The 21,732-nt window shown below is 39.8% G+C and overlaps 1 protein-coding gene across 1 annotated transcript; it reads left to right on the forward strand.

The window, feature by feature from the left end:
* Nucleotides 1-2,555: 2,555 nt before the first annotated feature.
* On the forward strand, nt 2,556-21,681 carry LOC138883078 (uncharacterized). The gene is made up of 2 exons (XM_070163738.1): nt 2,556-2,813; nt 21,499-21,681. The coding sequence occupies exons 1-2, from the start codon at nt 2,556-2,558 to the stop codon at nt 21,679-21,681; spliced, it is 441 nt and encodes a 146-aa protein (XP_070019839.1).
* The last annotated feature ends 51 nt before the right edge of the window (nt 21,682-21,732 follow it).

Consider the following 21,732-nt stretch of genomic DNA (forward strand, 5'->3'; position numbering starts at 1 on the left):
TTTATTATCTGGTTTATTCACATGTGTGGGCCTAATGTGCTAAATGTTGCTTTTTACCGCTTTGATATTATCTGAACTGTATATTAAACTGTTACGAAACCCTTCTTCTTTCTGAGTCTTCGGAATTTATGGTGCACATGTGCACGTGGCCCACCTTTCTGTTAGAAGTCATACCAAATAGAACGAATCTGGGCCAGGTAACTAGGCCGGGTAGACTTTCGTGCTCCCGGTATGTTTCCCCCACTTCGGCTCAAGCTGTCCGCTTGGGTAAGCCACGTCTAGAACAGTATATCCCAGGTTTTACACTTAGAATAACTCAGCTTCATGTCGGATCCCTAGTAGGAACGTTTGTTTGCATCATGTGCATTTGACTTCGGAGACTCAACACAGGGGTTTGGGTCTGTCTAGGACAGGTGCACCCGAAATGAAAAGACCATCCTGATGCATCTTACTTGCTACTTGTGCATTCATTTGTTTCGGATTTGCATGTTGACCAGCTTATAGGAAAAAGTTAGAAAAGGAAAATCAATGTGAGAACCGAGAAAGAAAATTGGCTGTTTTCGAAAAAATAATTTCCAAAATATGTTGAAATTCTTCCCAAAGTTTGAAAAAACAAAAGAAGGAAATTTTGTGTTTCTTTTAAAAATAATTTTATTATTACGAACTACGTAAGTTTGATTCTCGCCGGATGTGAGATACGTAGGCAACCCACATCGGGCCCAACTATTTAAAAAATAAAATAAAAAAATAAATAAATAATAAATAATTTAAAATGTGGGTATATAAATGTCATTGCATTGTCATAAGTAAGGCGATGTCATGCTTGTCCAGAATATGCCGAATGTCCGCAAAAGGGCGCCGGAAGGCTGTTTTTGCAAGAACAACCGCCTTTGGTCATTTGAAAAAAAAAATTTGCCAGTTAGCAAGCAAAGCCTTTAAAGCTTCTTCATCGAATTTTTTTTTATTTATGTTTTTTTTTCAAAATGAGTCTTGATTTTGTTTTTTTTTAAAAAAATAAAAAAATAAAAAAATAAAATCACTCCCAGGTACAAAATGAGCATCGTCCAAAACCCACCGTTCACAGATGCAAATGAGTTTCTATTTCGGCTTCAGATGTGGTGGCGTGAGTTAGGAATAGATGGTCAGAAATGGGTCATTAAGTATTTGGGAGCTCTCACAGATATTATGGAAGTTAAACCACGCGATGATTTGATTACGGCACTAGTGACTTTTTGGGACCCTGTTCACAATGTATTTCGTTTCTCTGATTTCGAGCTTACTTCCACATTAGAAGAAATAGCTGGATATTCCGGTTTTGACAGAGATTTGAGAAACCAGAATCTTATATTCCCAAAGGCTCCCTCAGTACACCGATTATTTGGTCTTCTGAATATCAGTAATCAAATCAGAAAAAGCAACGTTGTCAAAGGGTGTTGTTCTTTCAACTTCCTATATTCAAGGTTCGGAAAGTCGGATGGATTTGAAATTCATGAAAAGGGCCTTACTAACAAACAAAACAAGGACACCTGGCAGATTCACCGTCGCTTCGCTTTCACGGTGGCTTTTCTAGGAATTATGGTCTTCCCAAACAAAGAGCGGACGATTGATATTTGCATAGCCAGAGTCGTACAAGTCCTCACTACCAAAGAACATCACACTCTTGCCCCGATCATTCTCTTAGACATTTATCGGGCATTGACTTTGTGTAAATCTGGGGCAAAAGGTTGCAATATTTTGTTGCAAATGTGGTTGACTGAACATCTCCGACATCACCCCAAGTTCATGCAGTATGGTCCAAGCAAGGACAATTTCATCGAGAGTTATGAAAAAAAATAAAAGATTATAAATCTCCAGAAGGGGTGGAAGCCTGGATATCCCACTTAAGATCTTGAATGGCAAGTCAAATTGAGTGGACTTTAGGATGGCTCCCGGTAAGAGAGGTGATACACATGTCAACCTTAAAAAGTTATTTGCGACTGTTGGGTTTAAAAAGTGTCCAGCCGTATGTGCCATAGAGAGTTCTAAGACAGTTAGGGAGATACCAAGTGGTGCCTGATGATGAAGATTTGAGTGTGCAAGTGATTGAGCTACACCCCGAAGCCACTCTCCCTGAGGCTTTAATCCAGCGGATTTGGGATGGTTGTCGATACTTGAAAGATGATACCCAAGTTCCAGATCCTGCAAAAGGTGAGATAAATCCGGGTTATGCTAGGTGGTTTGAGAAAAGATCCCGTGTGGATGATGCACCAGAACCTGATCCTAAAAGGCCCATAAAAAGACCGCATGTTCAAGCCTTTGATGACAAAATCCAAGAACGGTTGGCTTGGGGAGAAAAGGAAAAGAGGTACAAAGTAACTATTCGTGCCTTATAAGAAAGCCTGAGGAAACTCAATTTGGAGAGAGACTTACAAGCACAAGAAGCAGAAGGTGAAAAGAAGAGTCTGATTAGCGATAATAAAACTCTCCGCGCTCAGTTTCAACAGATGAAGAAAGCCTCTGAAGCGCCAGTGAGAAGTTGGAAATATCAGAAAATCATTGCCAATCTTATTGAAAAAATGCAAGATTATGACTCCATCTTGACAAAGACTGAGAAAGCGTTAGACAAAGCTAAGGAAAAAATCATACAGTTAAATGAGGAGGCCAAATCTAGTAAGGAACGCCAAGTAATGAGATGTGAAGAAGAAATGGCTCAATTCAACAGAGAGAAGGACTATTGGATACATTCAGAAGCTCAACTCCATGCACAGTTGGAAGAAATGAGAAGGTACAATAGAGAACATCAACACACAGATATTGATAGCGAGAGAGCACAGGCAAGACCCGATCAGGCCAGACTTCGAGCTCAATTGGAATCAGCTTTAGATCGCGATGACCACATAACAGATATAGCCACCACTCGCCAACAACGATTGCAAAACCAAGACCAAAATCTCCAATATTTCAGAGCACAAATCCATGATTTGGCCGTTTATACTTCTGAAAGTTATGTGAACTGCCAAGGGATGGATTATGAAAGGTTTCTAGAGCATGCACCTACTTTTGCCCGTCATCCGGCAATGGAGTTAGAGAGGATGTACCGTACACTAGGAGGTCAGCCGGGTCAAGCCCCACCGTGAGCAGATGTTCCAGTGATTAAAAGCAAAAGATTATGGAGTAAAGCGTAGTCATAGTTGTTGAAACTTTTCATATAATAGTCATGTTTTAGTTTAAGTCCATGTTGAATCTTTTAAACCATTTTCTTAAAGTGTTGTCCAAATTTAATGTCATTTATGTCTTTGTATTGTTTCGTTTGTTAAAATAAATAAAAGTAACAATAATTGTTTTCACAAGAACTACGTTCGGTCTGATTCATGCAGGGTCATGATACGTAGGCAATCTTCATAAGATTCGACCACAACCAAAAGAAAAGAATAAAAGGGGAGGGAAATAAAAGATAGGCGTGAGTGACAATAAAAGGGAAAGGTCAGGAAAAGCTGGGATGACACAAGCAACCGCGCAAATACATGATAGAAAATGGTTAATTGACTAGGTGCATTGCATCCCAACATGTAATTGCATATGTGTTAAAATCTAAAAACTAACAAGTTTGTTGTTTTTCACAGAATTCAAGCAGTTAGTTTATCTAGAGTATACTGACACATTATCATTACCAAACCAGATCAAAAGGACCAATACCAGAAATCATGTCTATCCCGGATGTCGACACAAGTGTTGAGGTAGAGGAGTTGGACGTCAATAAAATGAAAAGGAGATGCTCAAACTTAAGCAACAGATGGACGAGATGTATCAGGCCTGGTCTAAAGGACAATCACCCCTAGCTTACCCTGCTAACCCTGCTTCTACCCCACCACCGACTCAAACTCAAGATCATCCTGCCACCGATCTATCCCCGAGTTTTCCCATTTACCAGCACTACCAGGGCACCACTTCTCATGCACCACAATCTCCACCCCCTAAACCAATTCCATACCCTCTTCCTCCAGTAACTCATGTCTTTGTAGCACATCCACCTGCTACACTCCACAAATATCCTAGCGAGCCTATGTTCCAGGCCCAAGACAACCAATACTACCCCTCGGAGCCCACTTTCAAAGCTCCAGAAACCCATTCATATACTCCTCGCTTTGACCTCCCGATAGAAGCTGATAAACGAGTCAAAAATACCGAACAGGAAGAGATGTTCAAGAAAGTTAAAAGCTTAGAACAATCATTCAGAGACATGTGGGGGTTGGGAGGTCAAGTCAGCGTGGCCTACAAGGACCTATGTCTGTTCCCGAATGTGTAATTACCGGCAGGTTTGAAGATGCCCAAGTTCGATCTATATAACGGGCACGGCGATCAAGTAGCGCACTTGAGGGGTTTTTGAAGCAAAATGAGAGGAGCTGGAGGAGAAGATGAATTGTTAATGGCTTACATCAGTCAGAGTTTGAGTGGATCAACATTGGAATGGTATACCCGCCAAGACCATGGGAGATGGTACACATGGGATGATCTGGCGCAGGCATTTGCTTGTAATTTCCAATATAATCTTGAGATCATTCCAGATAGACTGTCCTTGACTAAACTTTAGAAGAAGCACAGTGAAAGCTTCAGAGAATATAGTTTCCGATGGAGGGAGCAAGCAGCAAGAGTAGATCCCCCAATGAAAGAAAGTGAGATGGTAGATTACTTCCTACAAGCTTTGGAACCTACTTACTATGGCCATTTGGTCTCAACTGTGGGAAAGTCATTCAACGAAGTTGTAAAGATGGGGGGCATGGTAGAAGAAGGCCTCAAGTCGAATAAAATCATGAGCTATTCGGCTATCAAAGCGACTACTCAGGCTATTCAGGGCTGCATAGGAAGGATTGGGAAGAAGAAAAGAGAGGAAGCGACAATGGTTGATTCAGGAACTTGGTCTGGATCTAGAGGTTCACCTTACCACTACAATTAACCTCGACCCCACCAACAAACTTATCACCACAATCCACCCCAACACTACTATCCCTCACAAGAACCTCATTTTTCCGTCCACCATGCATAAGCATACAACCAACCTCCTGCCCACGCTCAATGGCGTGCTCCTGTCCTACCAAATACTTATCCACATCCACGAGCCTACCAAAACACTCCCAGAACAAGTTTCAGGCCGAGTCAAGCACTCAAGGGTGAAAGGTTGCAGAAAAAGAAAACCTTTACTCTGTTGGGAGAATCATACACTAGTCTGCTTCACAGGCTAAAACAGCTAGATATGCTAAGGCCGATACAGTCCAAACTGCCAAATCCTCCTCCAAAGAATCTTGACTATACTGTCAGCTGTGAGTATTGTTCTGGTACTCCGGGTCATGATACAGAAAGGTGCTGGCACTTGAAAAGTGCTATACAGGAGCTGATTGATACCAATAGAATTGAAGTTCAAGCTCCCAAAGCACCCAACATCAATAGGAATCCGATGCCAGCCCATCAGGAGGCAAATATGATCGAAATAGTGCATGCTGAGGGGGAACCCAAGAAGCCATCACAGACCGTCATGATGATTCGGTCTAGTGGAGTCAAGACAGATGAACAATCAGCAGATGAGAAGTTGGTGCTCAAGAAGAGCAAAAAGTGTGTTGAGCCATCTGCGACAGTAGAGAAGGGGTCTTTAAGCAGAGTTAAAACGAAACAGGAAGGGGTAAAGGTGATTGTACCGGGAGCAACCAGCAAACCCATCATAATAATGGAAGGAGCCCGCGCAGATCGGGTTATTATCAAGCTAGTAACCCACTTACCAATAATCAACAGCAAGGCTATTCCATGGAATTACGAACGGGTAACAGTGATGTACAAAGGGAAGGAAGTCAAAGAAGAAGTTTGCGAAGTACAAGGGTTAACTCGCTCGGGAAGGTGTTTTATTCCCGAAGAGCTAAGAAGAGCTAAAAATAATCTAGAACTTATAAAGAAAGCCGTAACTGAAGAAGAAGCAGAAGAATTCTTGAGGAAAATGAAGCTGCACGACTACTCTATCGTGGAACAATTAAGAAAGACACCTGCTCAAATTTCCCTATTGTCATTATTGATTCATTCGGACGAGCATCGTCAAGCCTTAATGAAGATCTTGAATGAGGCGCACGTTCCTGATAAGATCTCCGTGAATCACTTGGAAAAAATAGCCAACAAAATCTTCGAAGCAAACAGAGTCACGTTTTCTGATGATGAATTGCCTATAGAATGTACTGAGCACAACAGAGCTCTTTGCCTCACATTAAAATGTGAAAACTCTGTGGTGACCCAGGTATTGGTTGACAACGGGTCAAGCGCAAACATCTGTCGTCTCTCCACTCTAAGCAAGTTGAAAATAGAAGATGAGAGGATCCATAAGAACAGTATTTGTGTGCGGGGATTTGACAACGGAGGTAAATATTCAGTTGGGGACATAGAGTTGGAGCTGACGATAGGGCCAGTCGAGTTCACAATGGAGTTTCAGGTGCTGGATATAGCTGTTTCCTATAACTTACTGTTGGGTCGACCCTGGATCCACGCCGCTAAAGCGGTCCCATCAACACTACACCAGGTAGTCAAATTTGAATGGGATAGACAAGAAATAGTTGTGCATAGGGAAGATAGTTTATGTGCTCGCAACAATGCCATCGTACCAGTCATTGAGATGGAAGATGACCAGGGACCAAGGGTCTACCAGGTTTCTGACACGATGTTGGTAGACAAAGTTCCGGAGGGGAAATACATTCCAAATCCAAAGATAACCGCCGCATCAGTCATGGTAGCCTATGAGATGTTGAAGAATGGTTTTTTACTCGGTAAAGGTTTGGGCTCGTCTTTGCAAGGCATCATACAGCCAGTGTCTCTTTCCGAAAACTTGGAAACATTTGGTTTGGGATTCAATCCCATTGTCGCATACATAAGAAAGGCCAGAAAGCTAAAACAGAAGGCCTGGTTCCTTCCAAAGCCAGTCCCATGTCTTTCCAAATCATTTGTCAAGTCCGGTACCAGAAGTCGCCCGGTAACAACAATTCCCAATTCTATGATTAATCCTGACGAGGAGTTAATTAAAAGATTTGAAAAGTTGTTTGATGGTGTGAACATGGTGGAAAGTGGTGAAGGTCCTAGCAACGCAGAAACTCAATTCGTTGGGCCAAAAACAAAGCTTAAAATTGGAAAGCCACTCCTCTCCCCATTCGAAAGGAGTCTTGGTAGTTTATTATGATTTTCCTTCAGTCTGTCTGGATCATTCTAGGGTTGTAATCCGGATTTTTATCTTCCAGTCTGTTTGAAATGTGCAAACCTTGTTTCATTCAATAAAATGCAGTTTCCCTTTCTTTATCATTCCTGATAGTTTTTTTTCTTTTTCTTTTATATACAGTTCTTTTTACGCTGGCTCTGGTGATATGGCATACATAAGGAATCCTCAGCCCAGTCTTAAAAATCAATCTAATTCTGAAATAATAGTTCAAGAAGTAGGTTGTGATTACGAATCAGAATACGATGAGGATGAGGCCTTCGAAGAGATTAGTAAGGAGTTAATTCACTTCGAAGAAAAACCCAAACCCAACCTGAATGATACAGAAGCCATCAATTAAGGAGACACAGATAATATCTGAGAGACTTAAATAAGTGTCCACCTCAAGCCAAAGATCCGGGAAGAGTTAATCAAAGCACTCATCGAATTCAAAGATGTTTTTGCATGGTCATATGATGACATGCCGAGCTTGAGCACTGATTTAGTGGTCCACAAATTGCCCACCGATCCAGTGTTTCCTCCCGTCAAGCAAAAGTTGAGGAAATTCAAAACTGATATGAGTGTGAAAATTAAAGAAGAAATCACCAAACAGTTGGATGCAAAGGTTATTCGGGTCACTTGATATCCTGTTTGGTTGCCTAATGTCGTGCCTGTGCCTAAGATGGACGGCAAGATCAGAGTATGCATCGATTACCGCAATCTAGACAAAGCAAGTCCGAAGGATAACTTTCCACTACCCAATATCCATATTTTGATCGATAATTATGCCAAGCATGAGATAGGATCTTTTGTGGATTGCTACGCCAGGTATCATCAAATTCTAATGGATGAAGAAGATGCAGAAAATACGGCATTCATCACGCCGTGGGGAACTTATTGCAACCGGGTAATGCCATTTGGTTTGAAAAATGCCGTGGCAACTTATATGAGAGCAATGACTACAGTGTTTCATGACTTGATACATAAGGAGATTAAGGTATATGTGGATGACGTGATCATAAAATCAAAGAATCAGGCCAACCACATTGGGGATTTGAGGAAATTCTTCCTGAGATTTCGCAGGTACAACCTCAAGCTTAACCCTACCAAGCGCGCATTTGGTGTTCCATCCAGAAAACTTTTGGTATTCTTAGTCAGCCGGCGAAGCATCGAGTAGGACCCATTAAAGATCAAAGCCATCCAAGAATTGCCACCTCCGAGGAACAAGACTGAAGTGATGAGTCTGTTAGGGAGGTTGAACTACATCAGCAGGTTTATTGCTCAGCTCACGACAACTTGTGAGCCTATTTTCAAATTGCTGAAGAAGGATGTTGCGGTTAAGTGGACTGATGAGTGTCAAGAAGCATTTGATAAGATAAAAGGATACTTGTCAAACCCACTCGTACTGATTCCGCCAGAACCAGGAAGACCTTTGATTCTTTACTTGACAGTCTTGGAAAATTCATTTGGCTGTGTACTGGGGCAGCATGACATCACTGGTAGAAAGGAACATGCCATCTATTATCTTAGCAAGAAGTTCACGGCTTATGAGGTTAAGTACACTCAGCTGGAAAGGACATGTTGAGCCCTAACTTGGGTGGCTCAGAAAGTGAAACATTATTTGTCATCCTACACTACTTACCTCATTTCGCGCTTGGATCCGTTGAAGTATATCTTTCAAAAGCCTGTGCCGACAGGGAGACTTGCGAAGTGGAAGATATTGCTCAAAGAGTTTGACATCATCTATTTGACTCGGACTACGATGAAAGCCCAAGCATTGGCCGATCATTTGGCCGAAAACCCGGTCGATGAAGATTACGAACCATTAAGAACTTATTTTCCCGATGAAGAAGTGATGCATATCGATGAACTGGAGCAAATAGAAAAACCAGGCTGGAAACTTTTCTTTGATGGGGCTGCCAACATGAAGGGAGTCGGGATAGGAGCTGTGCTTATTTTTAAAATAGGGCATCACTATCCTGTTACGACCCAGCTTCGGTTTTATTGCACCAACAATATGGCTGAGTATGAAGCCTGTATTTTGGGTCTAAGACTAGCTGCAGACATGGATATCCAGGAAGTCTTGGCCTTGGGAGACTCAGATCTTCTAGTACATCAAATTCAAGGAGAATGGGAAACGCGAGATTTGAAGTTCACACCGTACCGACAATGTTTGCATGATCTTTGTCAATGGTTTCGATTAGTGGAGTTCAGGCATATTCCAAGGGTCCACAATGAGGTCGTCGATGCTTTGGATACCCTGGCATCAATATTGCACCATCCGGACAAAGCTTATGTCGATCCACTACATATTCAAGTCCTAGATCAGCATGCTTACTGTAACATGATTGAAGAAGAACTTGATGGCGAACCATGGTTCCACGATATCAAAGAGTACATCAGAATGGGATATATCCAGTGCAAGCCACGGGGGATCAAAAGAGAACAATTCGATGGTTGGCAAATGGATTCTTCTTAAGTGGAGGAGTTTTGTATAAGAGAACACCAGACCTTGGATTATTAAGATGCATAGATGCTAGACAAGCTGCGACTATCATGTCCGAAGTACATTCAGGAGTCTGCGGACCACATATGAGCGGATATGTGTTGGCAAAGAAAATTCTCCGAGCAGGTTACTATTGGCTTACCATGGAGCGAGATTGTATCAATTTTGTGCGCAAATGTCATCAGTGCCAGATACATGGAGGTTTTATTCATTCTCCACCATCGGAATTGCACACAATGTCGGCACCATGGCCCTTCATTGCTTGGGGCATGGATGTCATTGGACCAATTGAGCCAGCAGCATTCAACGGGCACAGGTTCATTCTGGTAGCCATTGATTATTTCACCAAGTGGGTCGAGGCCAAAACATTCAAATCAGTGACCAAAAAAGTAGTGGTCGATTTTGTTCACTCAAATATCATTTGTCGATTCGGAATCCCAAATGTGATCATCAAGGATAATGGTGCTAATATTAACAGTAACTTGATAGAAGAGGTATGTCAACAGTTTAAGATTACACATCGCAATTCTACCCCGTATCGTCCTAAGGTGAATGGAGCAGTTGAGGCAGCCAACAAATACATAAAGAAGATACTTCGGAGAATGGTAGAAGGTTCGAGGAAATGGCACGAAAAATTACCATTCGCGTTGTTGGGATATCGCACTACTTTTCGCACTTCGGTAGGTGCAACTCCTTATTTGTTGGTATATGTCACTGAAGCAGTAATACCGACAGAAGTTGAAATCCCTTCCCTTCGGATTGTCGCTGAGGCTAAGATTGATGATGATGAGTGGGTCAAAACCCGTTTGGAGCAGTTGAACTTGATTGATGAAAAACAATTGGCAGCAGTATGTCATGGCCAGTTATATCAAAGAAGAATGGCAAGAGCATACAACAAAAGGGTGCGTCCCCGAAAGTTTGAAGTGGGTCAGCAAGTGCTGAAACGTATTCTTCCACATCAGGTTGAAGTAAAAGGTAAGTTCGCCCCGAATTGGCAAGGGCCATTCATTGTGACCAGAGTATTATCCAATGGTGCTTTATGTTTAACAGATATTGAAGGAAAATACATAGACATGGCCATCAATTCCGACTCGGTCAAGCGATATTATGTATGATTTCTTTGTTATAATTGTTGATTGTTTGTACTTGGCATTGTTTCAAATATTGGAATGGCGAAGGCAATTTGTTCTGCTATCTAAACACTTTACCCTTTGTGTCACGACCCAAACCAATGGGCCGCGACGGGCACCCGGTATCTTACTCAACCGAGTACCAACGTAACGTATCTTTCTTATTACATCATCATATACACATGACATACGGGCCTAATAGGCCAACATGATCCTTTATAAACTCAAAACCTAGGCCAACTAGACCGTACAATCTTTTATATACACGACATATGTCTACAAGCCTCTAAGAGTACATAAATGTCATAAAGCTCGGGACAGAGTCCCGCCATACTAAACAATACACGTCTAAATCATACTAACCAAACGAGCAACTCCGAAGCAAATGGAGCGCACCAAGATCTTTCGCTGAGCTGATAGTATACTTGGAGGGCTCTCGACCCGTCTATCGGGACCTGTGGGCATGAAACGTAGTGTCCCCAGGCAAAAGGGACATTAGTACGAATAATATACCGAGTATGTAAGGAACATAAATAAGTACATAAGAGACATGGAAGAAATATAGAGTACATGACTCAACCTGTAATTCTGAATAACTTTGTAAATCATAAATTAATTTAGCGTCATGCATATGCATATGAATGTCATGTCGTGCATAGGTACATGTTTCATAACATCATCAGCCTCTGAGGGCATCCCATCATATCATATCGGCCACTGTGGGCAAAATAAACATCGTATACCAGCTGAGCAGGTGGTGGTGCGTATATAACGCCATAACCTTTCCCATGTCCCATATACATATATATATACACATATATATACGTTTATATAACGCCGTTTGAATACATACATATATACGCATATATAACGCCATTTGGATCATATTTTAGCCACTGTGGGCAATATCATCATCATATACCAGCTGATCAGGTGGTGGTACGTATATAACGTTGTAACCTTTCCCATATACCATATACATATATTTACATATATATGCGTATATAACACCATCTGGTCATGGGTCAATGCACATGTATTAATGAGTAAAATGCATGAAAAATACATAATAATCTCGATATTCCTTCCTGATAAACTTTTCCAACTGCGTATTATTCTGAGACCCATGAACAGAAGATAATAATAATTCTCATGGGGAATCAAGAATATAGATACCCCTACTATTTCTATTAATAGGGTAATTTATAGAAACTGTGTATTTGCTCGTTTCTTCAGTATAATTTTGACCATGCCAAAAGAAAGAAGGGAGGTCCTTAACATACCTAGATTAGGAAAAAATCCGTATGATATTTTTGAGAAGGATTGCACCGTACTCCCTTAGAATTGCAAAATCCCGTTGTTATTACGCAGTACAATTTCGTATGAATTTCAAAACTCCATCACCTTCGTTCCTTGTTTTGTCTATATACATTATATAGTACTGCTTGAAACGAATATATAATAAACACTAATTTGGGATTAAAAAAAAATAATGACTTGAAGCCTTCTAATGGGTAATATTCGGTGGTTTGGTTCAATTCTTTTAAACCGATTTTCCCTTTCTTTCCTCCAATCCACTAATACAATGGAAATCTTTTGAAAAATAGAACCTACTTTCTTTCATAATGTATCTAACGAACTAGACCAAATTTAATCTCTGAATATGCGAATTCGCTCCTTATATATATATTGCTAGAGGCTAGGGTACTTCCACGACTTTGCCACATTTCATATGACTTTAAGAGTCATCAATATGTTAAGGTAGGGACTGCCACGTTGAATTTTCTATAAGGCTTATCCAAAAAATTATCCAATTATTAGTTAACTGGGTAATGTTCTGTTACCCAGTAATCAACCAATTACCCGCATAATTGAGAATTATTTCCACTTTCTTAAAATACTACTCACTTTTCACATACTTTATACACCTTACTATCATGGTCATGTGGTACCTTGTATGGTACTAGTCCATAAATACTGGGTATTTTAGCCCGATACATATTTTATCCCAAAATACCAAATTTTAACAAAATTCATTTTCTTTGGTTTGCTTCCCCTCTCACCTTCACGAATTTATTAATCACTTACAATCTTTATAATTTCCAAATAATTTTTTCCTTGGACTGATGTCAATTACCTAACGACAAATTCAACGTACATTACTGTAGGGTGCAACATTGTCGTAACTTATTACTGCGAAGCGAAACATCACCGTAATATATTACTATAGAGCATAACATTATTGTAATATAATACTGCTGAACGTAATATTGACGTAATATTGCGGGGCATAACACTTTGTTCCCCATTTTGAGCCGCATTTATTTCTTTCATACCCCTCTTTTGGATCAATAAAAAAAGAAAAGGAAAAGAAAGAAAAAGAGAAAAGGGAAAAGAAAAGAAGTGAAAAGAGAGAGTATAACAACAAGGAAATTCAGGTGTGAACTACGTTTGACCTGATTCCTGTTAAGGATACGTAGGCAGCCTCACGCCTCGGTCATAGTAAAATAAAATAGCAAAAGGTCCCCGAGCAAGAAACTGGGGCAGAAGCTATACTTGTAATAAGAAATGTGATTCCAAGAGTTGTAATTTTAAACCCAAGTCAAATTGTTTTGAGTCTTTGATACCCTTTTTTCGAACCCCATCCAAAAGCCCACATTACGGTCCAAAGAAAGACCTTCCGATCAGTCTTCGAGAGATTCCAAGTTGAGAAAATAGAGGTGATTCATATCAGGATAACACTTTGGTCCAAGCAAGTAATGTAAATGAGAAAATCTTATTGGTAAAAACCCTCATGGGCACCATGAGGCGACGAAAGCTTAGAGAAAGTAAAAATAAGAGAGTCTTATCAGTGAAAACCTTCGCGGGCACTATAAGGCGACAAGGAATTGATAAACAAACGAATGAGAGAGGTTTGTTGGTGAAAACCCTTCAACGCACTGCAAGTAGAACAAGGTCCGTAAGTTGGCGGAAAGTAAAATTGGATTGCGGAAATCGTGGAGAACAAAGTAAAACAATTGGAAAGGAGATTGGTTAAATAGACTGGGCTGATTAATCCAAAATGCATACCATGATCATTGGTTCCAGTGACTCCACTCAGATAAGTTCCTTTTTCCTATCTCCAACAGTCATCCAAATATGTATTTTCTTCTTTATTCTTAATTCTCAAAATCGTCGCATTTCATTGCTGTTAATTTTTACTCCCCTAAAGCTCTTCCAAGGTTAGCTTTGTTCTGACAAATAAGAAGGAATCTCGAAGTATACTACCAAGATTCAAAATTACACAAAGCAAAATACGACTAGGACATGCTGGAGATAATATGATGAAAAATGAGACATAGGGTGTAAGCAAAAGTGGAATCGGTGGAATGGTTCATTAATGTCATGGGATATATACGAGTTCAGACAGAAGGGTCAGAAGTGAAAACAACAGTTGGGGATCCCGCAGTTAAGGATCAGTCATGAGGTCAAAACAGTCCTTTCGACCGGTTCAAGGCAGTCTGTTGAAGCAAAGCATGGCAAAAAGAAAACCCTCCCCAGCAAGAATGCCACAACTAACCACCACGTTTTAAACTAACAAGATCTTCTTTGATTTGAAACAGGGGCAAAGATGGCATTTGTTTCAGGAAGTACCCTGTGAGGAAAGCAAGTACCATGCAGGTTTGATCAGGACCCTCCTGGAAAATGGGACCCAGTTTAAAATTCAAAACAATCATGAGTAGCAAGATCTAGTATAAATGTACCCCAAAAGAATATAAGTTGGCTTTAAAGCTTTTATTGTTAGGATAGTCGTTAATTAAGAGTTTTCAGGACCCTCCTGGAAAATGGGACCTAGGTTAAACCCTAAAACAATCATAAGTAGTAAATATAGGACAAATGTGCACCAAAAGGAATATAAGTTTGTTTCAAAGTTCGCATAAGAGTTGTCAGGACCCTCCTGGATAATGGAACATAGTTTAAAACTAGTTTAGATAACAAGATTTAGCAAAAATCATGCCTTTAAAAGATGTAGCTTAGATTTAAAATTGTCGTTTAGTTAAGAGTTGTCAGGACCCCCTGGATAATAGGACCTAGCTTTCAAATTCTTATTAATATTTGGTAATATGCTTCAGTTTAACACTCACAGATGCGCCCAGCTACCAAACTGGGCCAGAAAACTTTCTTTGTTTTGTCTATTTTTGTTGCGATCAGGCATCCACCTGGAGAACAAGGAACAACAGTTAAAGTATCACCAATCAGGCGTCCACCTGGAGAATAAGGAACAACAGTTGAAGTATCAGCAATCAGGCGTCCACCTGGAGAACAAGGAACAACAATTTAAGTTTCAACAATCAGGCGCCCACCTGGAGAACAATGGAGTATAATTCAAGTTTCCACTTTCAAGTTCTTACTGATATTTGGTAACATGATTATATATGCACATCTACCAAACTGGGGCAGAAATTTTTCTTTGCTTTTGTCTATTTTGTTGAAATCAGGAGCCAACCTGGAGAACAAGGGAATACATTTTGAGTCGCAACAATCAGGAGCCCACCTAAAGAACAAGGGAATACAATTCAAATTTCAAGTAGTCAGGAGCCCGCCTGGAGAACAAAGGGAAGAAGCAATTCAAATTTCAAATAATTAGGAACCCGCCTGGAGAACAGAGGAAAGGAAACAATATTCAAAGGAAGACATTTAAAGGGTCAGCAATCAGGTGCCCGCCTGGAGAAGAAGGGAAGGCATTTCAAAGAATACCATTCAAGTCAGCCACAAAGGAATTTATGAGGAAGATACAAGTCAACGAGGCAACATCATCTACAAGATCAAGTTTGGAAATAAATCTTTGTAAAGCATAGATTATATCTTAGTCTATCTTCTTCATTTTTTTCATGGTGCAATAAGGAGGTTAGTATGCAGTATCAGTAGCAGCAACAACAGTAACAATAAAACCACAGCTTCATGGTAGTCCCAGCTACTGAAACTTCCTGAACTACATTGACCTGATTCCTTTATAGCCAAGGATATGTAGGAAACCTTTAAAGCAGAGGTTCGGTCAAATCTTTCAAAAAATGCTTACCACGGAGTGTTCAAACAGGCAAAAATCGCTCGTATCCGCTCACTTTATCTTTGCATGAAAACTCTTCGTGTTTCCAGACAGAGAGGGGCAGCTGTGAGCACGTGATTTTTGCCTCATACGAATTACTCCAAAATAATTCCCAAAATTAGGTCTTGGCTTTAATTATGTGTTATTTTAGGAATTATTGTGTGATTTTCCTGATTGTTTGCATGTATGTGTGTGCATGTTTAATTTTATTAATGCATCAAAAATACAAAAAAATATAGCATTTGCATTTAAGATTTGATTTTTACATTTTTTAGAATTAATTAATAATTAGGTGTTTTACAAAAATGAAAATTCACAAAAAAATAATATATTTTTGTATTTTGGTCAAATTGTGTGATTTTCTTTTAATTTAAGTGTTTAATTATTTGTGATATGTGTTATTTAAAGTTAATTAATATTTTAAGCTAATTTAGGTCTTCTATAATTTAATTTAGGATTTTTAAGTTTAATTTTTGAAAGAAAAAAAAGAAAAGAAAAGAAAAAGAATTAATGAAAGAGAAGGAAGTCAAATTTGGGCCGAATTTAATTTAAATCCTAATCCCAAATCAATTAAGCCAGCCCAAAAAACATGCCCCATACCCGGTCCAAACTTCCAGTCTCTGAAACAATCGAAATGACGTAGTATAGGGACAAAACTACGTCGTTTCGATTTCAATAGATCTCAACCGTCCATTTATCTACATCCAACGACCAGAACTTTGCCCCATTTCTATTACCCGACCCTGGCCTACAACTGAACCGGTCCACCCCCCATGAAACCAAAACGACCCCGTTTCATTTAATGAGCTAATATGAGTCGTTGGATACCCAAAATCCAAACCACTTTACTCCTCTCAGAACCCCCCCTCCTTCGTCTCTCGTCTCTTCAGAGACCCAATGCAATGACGCCTCACACCACCGCCATCCGCCCACCGAAAATCGCCTCACGATGGTACCAGTGGTCCAATCCCTTTCAAAATTACACCGCAAAACCCCCTCACTCCCCTCATGCCAAATCCCCGCTCCCTTTTCCTCGAATCACCCCATAACTCTTTGAATCCTGGATCGAAGATCTGACCCTGAACCCTAGCTCACCCAATCGACCCTAAATTCACACTGTAGAACCACCACAACTCCCTCTTCCCTAATCCATGACCAGTTTCCTTCGAATGGGGCTCGATCTGCTTGAATCTTAAATCCAAGGGTCCAAGTTCTAAAGTCAAACCTAACTCGAGAATTGTTGATAATTTTAGAGCCGGTTTCATCACAAAATGATATTAATCACTTGTTTTAACAAAGAACAAGTGACTAACATCATTTGGATATGAAATCAAAAGGAAGAAAATTTGATACCAAGTTGTCCAGTTAAGCCGGTAAGTTTTCTTGATTATTGTTTTTTTAATTTTGTTTTACTTCTCTGGTTGTTGGTCCACTAACTCCATCAGTTTACTTAAATCTTTTTAATAAATTTGTTTGAATTTGTTTATTAACAGGTCTAGTTAATTTGGTGTTGATTGTTTTAAACGTCAAATCACAAATGAGTTCATTCGTTGGTTATTTCTTGCTTGTTTCAATTCTGATCACTCATGTATGGGGTATTTTCTGATTTCTTTTCAATGTTAAACCCTTATATAATCAGAAATTGATGTTGTTTGGTTTTGGCTGCTTGATGATTTTGTTTTATAGAATTGATGTGCAAGTTTGCAAATAATCAGAATTTTCAGTAGTTCTGATCAAATAAGTAGGATTTCAGAGTACAACTTGAGCATTGTTTAATAAAAAGGGGTATTCACCTAACTTAAGAAAATTCTGATAGTGGTAGGGTTAGAAGTGCATTAATTGAGTAAGTGGAATCATTTTAAAATGTTGAAAGGCCATTTTATGAATCCAAGGGGCATTTTCAGTTGCCTATCAGATATAAAAGAGAGAAGGTAGGACATTCTGAGAGAGATTCTAAGAGGGATAGAGCTTAAGATATAGAAGGAGAACATTTCTTAGAGAGATAGGTGATTTCTTTGTTTTAAATAAAGGTGAGTATGGCTTCTTTATTCCTATCGAGTTGGGTAGATAGCGGTTGATAAGGCTTGCTCAGTTGGGTTCACTCGATTGAGCGTCGGTCGCGCCTCCCGAAGTTGGGACGTGACAAACTTGGTATTAGAGCCTAAAGTTTTAAAGTGTCCTAGGATATGTCAGAGTCGTGTCTAGTAAAATCCTTCTTATCGGTGTGTTGTCGACCACATATATAAGTTGGAGGCTACACGGACTTTTAGGAATGTGACCCTTTTTCAACTCTCCAGATCGTGCGGTAAAGCTTGACTATAAGATTGTTTTCTAACTCGTGTGTTGAGCTTCAAGGTATGTTTCAACGCTCTTGCTTCTATTTCAAGTAATGTTCTCATATGGAATGACCAATGTGAAAGGCCTGAATATTAATAAGATGGCACATGTATCGTGTTGAACAAATTGTACGGATATATGAGATACGTACATAGTACCAGAACCATACTTTATATGAGAAAAGTGTTTAAATTGATCACCCACCTCCAAAGAGACATTGGCTTGATAAATGAGACGCGAGCTTATATGGCACCTGTTCATAGTGTGGGAAGCATGTATATGATCCTAAGGTGTAAACGAAAAATTTGTTATATAAGCATGTGATATATGTAAGGCATGACCAGGAGAGTAATGAAAAACATGTAGGTCTCTCACGGGAGACAAGTCAATTGAACCCATAATTAGAAGACCCTTATGCTATGAATGTTATAAGAATCCCATAACTGTATGAAGTTGTGTTACACTCCTAAAGGATATTGAGATGAGGAATTGGAATCCCAAGTCCGTGTGGCTGAATAAGAGTAGAGAACTTATGTTAATACAATGCTGACTTCAATCTCCCTAATATTCTAACATATATGTGAGGGATAGAGATATGAAGCATATGTCCATGAAGTTGCTAAATTCCAGACTTGTGTTAAAATCCAGGGCATTCGCCCTAGGTGGGGGAGGAAGGGCCATAGTAAGGCTACTTAAATACAACAAAACAAGAGTAAGACCATGTAGCTATGATGTTTGAATATTTTGTTGAAGACATGCGTAGTCTAGAAAGGTGATAATGGATAACGTGATTATCTGAAAGGATATGCTAATGATAGACCACTAGTACCCCTTCAAAAAAAAGTGGAAGGTTAAGGAAGGTAAATTCTTTATACATGGCAATGTGAATGATAGGGTCAACGATCCTAGAAACTAAGAGTATGTTTTTAAAGGGATTTTATACTTGTTAGAGGGTCAGGAACAATGGAACCTAAGGAAGTACTATAGGTCAAATGTGGAAGGTTGCGAGTTTTTAGAATGGGTTAATCATAGATATGTGATTTAACCAAAGTACCAAGGTGTTAAGAAAGGCAAAACTAGTGGGAGAATAAATGTGATGCTATAATAACCGAAGAGCGTATTTGGGCTTGATGGAGAGTCTCTAAAGAATCTTACAAGCAAAGAAGTGTTAAGTGATATGACGATGAATACACTTTCCCACGGATATCCTAACAAAAGTTAAGAGGTGAGCGGGATGAAAAAAAATTATAAGGAAAAAGACCACGCGACGTGTGGAAGAGTGTGTGGCTATTCACTAGCTAAGAATAATGAGGCGAAAAGAAATGGGAAGAAAATCTATAAATTGAGATGTCCATGGTTATCGCAAAATAGTTCGTAACAGAATGGTGGACTCGCCTGGAGCACAAGTGTTAATAGAAGGTATAAAGGACTAACCGTAACGCTACCGACATGGGTGACACTGAATATCAACAGAAATATTTAGGGGGAGTTCATGTCTACATATTACAATGGAAACTGAGACTACTGGTGGTGAAATCGTGGTGTGATAAACTCAACAAACCAGACACAATGATACCACGAGACCATGGAGGTAGACAAGTGTTTGGAAAAATAAAGCTATCAACTATGCACTATGGGCAAAATAGAATGGGAATGAATATTCTAGTTAGAAAGAAAAGATAGTACCAACATATTGTTCGGGCCAGTGGCGCTTTCTGAATTGAATATGTATGAAGGGGGTTGATATGCATTTTGGGTGGTGTTGACAGCAAAGAGATATCATGAGAATGTTCACAAGGGAAAGTGGAGTGGTTTCCTAAATCCTATAAGGCACACAAGGAGGAAAGAGGTTGAGTAGGAAAGGTCTGAGCACGATGTTACATTACATTTGATGCAATGTCATGCATGTTGATGATATTAAGGTGTGTGCGCAGGCTAGAAGATGTTATTCCTTTGACATAGAAGGTTTTATAAGAAAACTCATCTAGTAATGTCTTCTGTTGAGAATTTGAAATAGCAAGTTGCAAGTACTCACATATGATTGTAACCATATCAAGAAACATATTGAAGAACTCAAATCCTAGGAGGTCATATGCAAGAGAAATGTGATATAGATGGTTCACTATTGATGTAACATGGCCAGGTGATCACTTATGCCTCTAGGGAACCCAAGAAACATGAAAAGAACTATCCGGCACATGATATAGAACTTGTGACAGTAGTTTTTGTATAAAGATTTGGCGACATTATGTGTATGGGGTCCACGTTGATGTATTTATGAACCACAAGAGCCTTTAATATATTTTTAAACAAAAGGAGTTGAATCTGAGACATAGAGGATGGTTGGGGTTACTCAAGGACTATGATGTTGAGATTCTCTATCACCCGGGAAAGGCCAATGTTGTGGCGGATGCTCTTAGACGGAAATCTATGGGTAGTTAGCTGACTTGGAGATATATCAAAGGCCGTTGGCCAGGGAGGTTCACCAGTTGGCTAGTCTGGGGGTTCGTCTTGCGGACTCTAGTGAAGGGGGAGTAATTGTGCAGAATAACGCTGAATCGTCGCTTGTAGCGGAGGTCAAAGAAAAGCAATACAACGATCCGTTGTTAGCACAGTTGAAGGAGGGGATTCATAAACACAATACCATATCTTTTTCTTTTGGCATTGATGATGGTACCGTACTGTGCCAAGGGCACCTATGTGTTCCAGATATTGATAGTCTTCGGGAAATGATTGCGGCAAAAGCTCACACATCCAGGTATTCTGTGCACCCAAGTTCTACAAAAATGTATCATGATCTCAAAGAAGTTTATCTATGGAATAACATGAAAAGGTAGGTGGCAGACTTTGTGGCAAAATGTCAGAACTGTCAGCAAGTGAAGATCGAACATCAATGGCTTGGAGGATTGTTACAAAGCATTGAAATTCCAAATGTGGAATGGGAAATGATCAATATGTATTTTGTGATAGTGTTGCCACGCACTCTGTGCAAGTTTGACTCAATTTAGGTGATTGTGGATCGCCTCACGAAATTAGCGAACTTCTTGCTAGTCAAATCTACTGACATAGTGGAACAATATGCTCAACTGTATATCAAAGAAATAGTCAGGTTGCATGGCACTCCAGTCTCAATCATTTCAGATCGAGGGGCTCAATTCACGGTAAAGTTTTGGAAGAAATTTCAGCAAGGTTTGGGTACTCAAGTAATCTTAGTACAACCTTTCATCAATAAACTGATGGGCAGGCAGAGCTGACTATTCAGACGCTTAAAGACATGTTGCGTGCTTGTACTATTGATTTCAAAGGTTGTTGGGATGACCATTTGCCACTAATAGAATTTGCTTACAACAACAGCTTCCATACTAGTATCCATATGGCACCATTCGAGGCAATGTATGGTAGAAGATGTAGGTCTCCCATTGGGTGATTTGAGGTTGGAGAAGCAGAATTGATAGGGTCGGACCTCGTACATCAGGCC

Source organism: Nicotiana sylvestris, chromosome 12, assembly GCF_000393655.2.
Source record: "Nicotiana sylvestris chromosome 12, ASM39365v2, whole genome shotgun sequence".
NCBI classification, from domain to species: domain Eukaryota; kingdom Viridiplantae; phylum Streptophyta; class Magnoliopsida; order Solanales; family Solanaceae; genus Nicotiana; species Nicotiana sylvestris.